This window comes from Atta colombica, unplaced genomic scaffold (genome assembly GCF_001594045.1).
Source record: "Atta colombica isolate Treedump-2 unplaced genomic scaffold, Acol1.0 scaffold55, whole genome shotgun sequence".
NCBI classification, from domain to species: Eukaryota; Metazoa; Arthropoda; class Insecta; order Hymenoptera; family Formicidae; genus Atta; species Atta colombica.
In genome coordinates, this window is record NW_017259545.1 from 52,782 (window position 1) to 58,483 (window position 5,702).

At 34.0% G+C, this 5,702-nt stretch overlaps 2 protein-coding genes across 4 annotated transcripts in view; one reads left to right on the forward strand and one right to left on the reverse strand.

Annotated features, from left to right (window-relative positions):
- Positions 1-136: 136 nt before the first annotated feature.
- On the reverse strand, positions 137-2,429 carry LOC108691934 (XK-related protein 6-like). Its single transcript, XM_018199901.1, has 4 exons — positions 1,694-2,429; positions 1,137-1,455; positions 725-880; positions 137-624 (listed from the first exon to the last, which is right to left on the reverse strand). The coding sequence occupies exons 1-4, from the start codon at positions 2,078-2,080 to the stop codon at positions 137-139; spliced, it is 1,350 nt and encodes a 449-aa protein (XP_018055390.1). The 5' UTR covers positions 2,081-2,429.
- A 493-nt stretch (positions 2,430-2,922) lies between these two features.
- LOC108691892 (roquin-2) overlaps positions 2,923-5,702 on the forward strand; it is a 7,707-nt gene continuing 4,927 nt past the window's right edge. The window contains exons 1-4 of one of the 3 annotated variants that reach the window (XM_018199839.1): positions 2,923-3,029; positions 3,911-4,073; positions 4,824-5,043; positions 5,358-5,591. In XM_018199839.1, the coding sequence (XP_018055328.1) occupies positions 3,912-4,073; positions 4,824-5,043; positions 5,358-5,591 (616 nt within the window). In that variant the 5' untranslated portion in view covers positions 2,923-3,029; position 3,911. Of the gene's footprint in view, positions 3,037-3,146; positions 3,184-3,910; positions 4,074-4,823; positions 5,044-5,357; positions 5,592-5,702 lie in introns of those variants that run through there. The other 2 variants (XM_018199841.1, XM_018199840.1) reach the window with 2 other exon arrangements.

A 5,702-nucleotide genomic window follows, 5' to 3' on the forward strand; every position in this document is an offset into this window, starting at 1 on the left:
TATATATATATATATGAGTTTTAATATTGAGATTCTTTTTCTTTCGAGATACATAATGTGTATCTCGAAAGATACTTTGTAAACTATAATGCAAAATTAGTTTAATCTCCTTGAAGTAAAAAATAGATATTTACGATTACATGGCTTGAAATGAATTTGAAGCACGTTGCTTTTTCGAAGGATGAAATCTAGTATAATACACTATCATTGCTATAATTCCTAGCAAAAAGGAAACGATGCAAATAATAAAGAATACGTTAAAATACCAAGCTTCTCTAACTTCAGGAGGACAGGTATATCTCCACAATAGACTTGAAGTAATGTTTTCTGCAAAACAGAGCACATAGAAACATAGATGTTTCCAAAATGTATTGCAATCTATAGTATTTAAATATATGAAAATGTAAACTATGCCAATAACTATGGCAAAAAAGCTAGAATAAATGCGTTCTTTAAATGTTGGCAGCATATGTGGTGGGCGACCGTAAGCCCGGCAGAACTCTAATATCCCATGGGAATTGATCAAAATCCATATTGTCATGATTACCCAATGTATTAAGCAACCGATTATGGTATATAGAGGCCAGACGCTTGCAATAACACTGAGAGATAAGATTCTTGCCACTGTAATCATGATAATCAGTTATAATCAGTGATTTTTTTTCCAAAATAAAAAATGTCTCAATTGGAATATCATTTCATCTGTTGATTGTTGGATATGTACCTGTGATGCTAAAGTGCCACAGAAATTGTAGCACAGTTCCTACAACACCAATATTCAATTTATTTTGTTGAGCTAATCGAATGCTACGATGGTAACTGGCCATTGCCCAACCCATGCTTGCAAGCGAGCTGACAATACTAGCTACTTGATGTACAACTGAAAAATAATATGAAAAACACATTAAAAGAGTCATTTGATAGTATCGATCTATTATAATATGTTACAATGTATAAATAGAAACTTTTTGATCTATGCCAAGATAGTTGAAAAAGCTAAAATTGTATGACAACAAATTGGAACTAAGTCTTTGAAGCAATTTTTTTCTTCATTGTCAATTGACACTAAATCTTTAGTAACTTTATAAATGTATGTGAGATCGGGCATAAATATATTCCACAAAGTATAGATATACATTCAAAATTAATTTCATTGTGATAATGCTTTAGCATCAGAGTTAGCTGTAGGATTTGTTGTGGTGCAGCTTCCAAGAAACATTCAAATACTCTTAACAAAGCAACATCTTGATCTTCTTTGAGCATCCTTAGATAATATCTCTTTTCATTGACACGATCTTCGGATTTCTTGCATTTACGTGCTTTTAATGCACACTTCAGAGTTTCCCAGTAATGTATAACTGGTGCCAATTGCAAGAAAACAGCGATCGTACAACACAATCCATTTTTAATCAACAAATGCGTCATTTTATAATCGTTTGGCATACTGGAACTTGTCTATATCAAGGAATATACTTATGTTTTATATACACACACACACACACACACACACACACACACACATATATATATATATATATATATTAGGTGTAAGAAAAAGTTCGTGGCGTTTTTCTCGTTACATCTAACGAGAAAAACACTACGAACTTTTTCCCACACCTAATATATACATTCGAAATCTGACGGAAATAAGTTAACCGAGTAAAACTTAGTATAGCTATATGTAGTACTTTACTTGTTTATCTTGAAGCTGCATCCTTCTGCTGATAACAACATTGATCAAAGAGGGAATAAGTATGAGACACATTGTCCAAGTAAAATACGTTACTTTGCCACCCAGATAATATTGGACAGCGATGTTATAATCGAAACCCATATCGACGACATGCATTATTATGGAGCAAGCTAGCAAGAAGACATCTAGTCTGGAGATATGAGGGGTATCTGTCGGCAAGTCAGTGATGTCAACGTCGAAATGGATACCTGGAAACACGCTGGCGAGATGGAAAGGACGACGTTCGCAATTCCTCTCCTCCATAGCGTCCTTAATTTCCAATCTGTCTATTTTCTCCCCAATCTCTTTGCTCGGGACTCGGGACTCGGGATCAAGTGCAAAGTGCATGTTGCAACGTGAGTTGACACTCGCTCACGCTGCAGCGTCCCTCGCAGAGCTCATACATCACATTGACATGAATTGACGAACGTCAACAAACAATCCACATCACATAAATCACATTTCTCAGCTCTCCCCCCGCGCCGCTCCATGCCGCGCCACGCAACGCCAAGCCGCGTCAGCAAGCCCTTGCCCAGATGTTCACCGCTACGAACAATAATTCGATTCGGAGAGTCTATAGATATTGGCTTTCGACAAGAAGCCTGCGAGACGTTTGGCGACGTGCAGTGATGAAAAACATAACTGTCGAGCGACCTTCTCTTTATTCCTGCATGTAATTGTAGACAATTCAGATAAAAGCAAGACAGTCGATAATTTTCTCATAGGCTCAACACTAGTCCAAAATTGTAATTTTTCGGCAATATACATGTATAATAAGATATAGCATTAAAAGTATGCGTGCCTATATTTATTTACATAATAGCATTTACATAATAAAAAAATTACGAATTTATAATCACGAAACTTTGCCTATAGAAGCGATCATCTTCAAGGGTATAACCACACAACAAACTTGCAATGACAAAAATTATCCAATCACATTTTACGTACGTCTCTATAAGAGAAATGCGGTTGGTTAATTTTCTTTATGCGACTATGCATATAGCCGCAAGTTTATGTGGATGTACATTGATATTATCTCGTCGGTGCAGGTCAGCAGGAACAGCCCGGATAGCAGGTGACGCGTCGTCGGTCGACGTCGTCATTGGTCGTCGTGTCGTATCGTGTCGTGTCGTGTTGGGTCGTGGGTCGTGGGTATAGTGGTCATATCATACAGTCGTCTGTAACATAATAGTAGACGTTGTCGTCTTGCGAGTTGCGAATCGCGCAAACTGCGCGAGAGGCGTGATGCGCAAAAAGTGTAATCGATGTGATGTTTTGCGAGGGATATAACGAGGTGGGTGGTGAGATTTCATTTTTTTTTTCTCAATCGATCTGTCGGGTCTCTTGGATCCTACAATTTCCTTGATTTAACATCAAGTACGCCGTAGTATTACAGCACAGTACAGCCAGTACAGGCGGATTCAGACCCGTGCAGGCCTGTTGGCGAGGTTGCGATTATTTAATTAAATTCCTTCCCTGCAATTTATTTCTGCAATTTATTTCTTACAATATCGTAATCAATCGTAATAATTTTAATCGATGTTTGACATTTATTGCGTCATATTTCGTGCCGTGATTTCTTTATTTGCAGACATTATCCTGAGTAAACATGGTTATGCAAAGCAGAATCTGCATGCTGGCCGTTTTGCACACCCACATTTTCCGCCTTCTTTACACTTTATACCTAATTTTTTCACCTTTTAAAATTATCTACAATTCCTCCAGATTTTATATTTTTCCATTTACATTTTTACTTCATCTGTATTTTATCTACAATTTATTTTATCTTTTTCATTTTACCGATTTTTGTTTAATAAACTATATATCTACACACACACACACACACACACACACACACACACACACACACACACACACACACACAAAACATTGAAGTATATTTTATGAAGAAAATGATAAAATCTAAAAATAATGTATTCATATCTCTTCATTTGGAATCTTTATTACTTATTAATTATTATTTTCTGAGACTAATTAAAACTTTATACTTAGATGAACAGACTTTGGAATTTCTATTTTATTCCATCAAAATGTAAACCATTAATCAAAAAAACTTTCCTAAAGTATTTCTTAATTAAAAAAAATTAAATAATCACAATTTTCTTCTTCGTTTTGATTTTTATATAATTTTATTTTTTTTTTATTGTCCTACAGAATGCCGATACAGGCACCACAGTGGACTGAATTCCTGTCGTGTCCAATCTGTTGCCATGACTTTGACGTGGCTATACGAGGTCCCATATCACTTGGCTGTGGTCACACCATATGTCGTGCTTGCTTGGCCAATTTACATCGCAAGCAATGTCCTTTCGATCAGGTAGCAATATAGATATTTCAGTATGATATTACATTATTCAACAAGAAATAATAAACATTTTCAAAATATTCAAAATTGCACAATTTTTAGATTGTTGTCGAAACTGTGAAATCACTGAAAAATTTTTTTTTGTCAGTAGTAAAACTTCTTACTTTTTAACATACTTTTTTTCATTTTCCAAAAAAAAATGTTTATCTTTATAGTTCTATATCTTAGCAAAGATCATATTATGTTCCTTAAAATTACATATATTTACAGCTTACAGCTTGATAAATTTTAAAATTTAATAAAAAATGTATAAAAGTTATTAAAAAGAATTTTAAATGCTTTTCTACAAATTTTCTTATAATTTTTCTTGATCGAATTACGCTAGATTTACATTTCTCACAATAAACGTTGAAATTCGACGAAAAATCATCAGTGAAAAATTTTTACCTCCTCAATTTTGCAGAATTAAGTTTAAAAATTATCAAAAGCATATTCAAATAAATTCAGAACTTCAATTTTTTTTTTCAATTCTTGATTTGAAAATAGGGCAATTTTGAAAGTGCTTTTTCCTATTTCTCCTTGAGTAGTATGATATATACACAAATGTGTGTGTGTGTGTGTGTGTGTGTGTGTGTGTGTGTGTGTGTGTGTGTGTGTGTGTGTGTGTGTCTGTATGTCTCTGTATGTGCATGCATGCATGTATATGTACACATTGCTAATAATTCTATAAACAATTCTTCATTTTATTTGTCCTTCTTATAGAGCATTATCAACACCGACATCGAAAAATTACCTGTAAATGAGGCACTATTACAATTACTGGGCAATCCAATTCCCATCGTTGCTTCATCAACATCTGCATCAAATCAACAACAGAATTATCAAAAGCTTCTGCCAGCCGATCAACATGTTAATTATCTGAGAGCTAAGAATTGCATTGAAGAACTTGCTCTTTATCTTAAACCAATTAGTAATACTGCAGGTATGCAGTATGCAAAATTTTAAAATATCAAATATAAATAATCATTGAAAGATAACAAAAATTATATTTAAAGTCTATCGTGTAAGGAATATACGTGCAATAAGCAATTAAACAATGTTATTATATGCTGTGTTACAAATACAATAATACTGTATTACAGTAGATTTTGTTAAAATTATTATATTTTATTACACATACAAATTATATAGTATTTTAAAATATATATGATATCTAATGTACACACAAGCACACCCATATGAATTGTTGTCATATTTATACTTGTGTGATATGAATTATATTTGTTTGTTACATAGGTATTGGAAGCGGAGGTGGAGGATTGGTATCACGACCCATGCAACGCAAATTGGTGACGTTATTAGGTTGTCAATTAGTCGAACCAGAAGGTAGAGCACGTGCATTGCGTGCTGCTCGTAGTCTTGGTGAGCGTACCGTCACGGAACTTATACTACAGCATCAGAATCCTCAACAACTCAGCGCTAATCTTTGGGCAGCCGTACGTGCTCGTGGTTGTCAATTTCTTGGACCAGGTAAATTTTATTTACACAAGATAATTATGCAATTTGAATAAGTTGTATCTTTCAATGTATATAAATAATAGAAGAAAATAATAGAAGAAAAAGAAATATATATATATATAT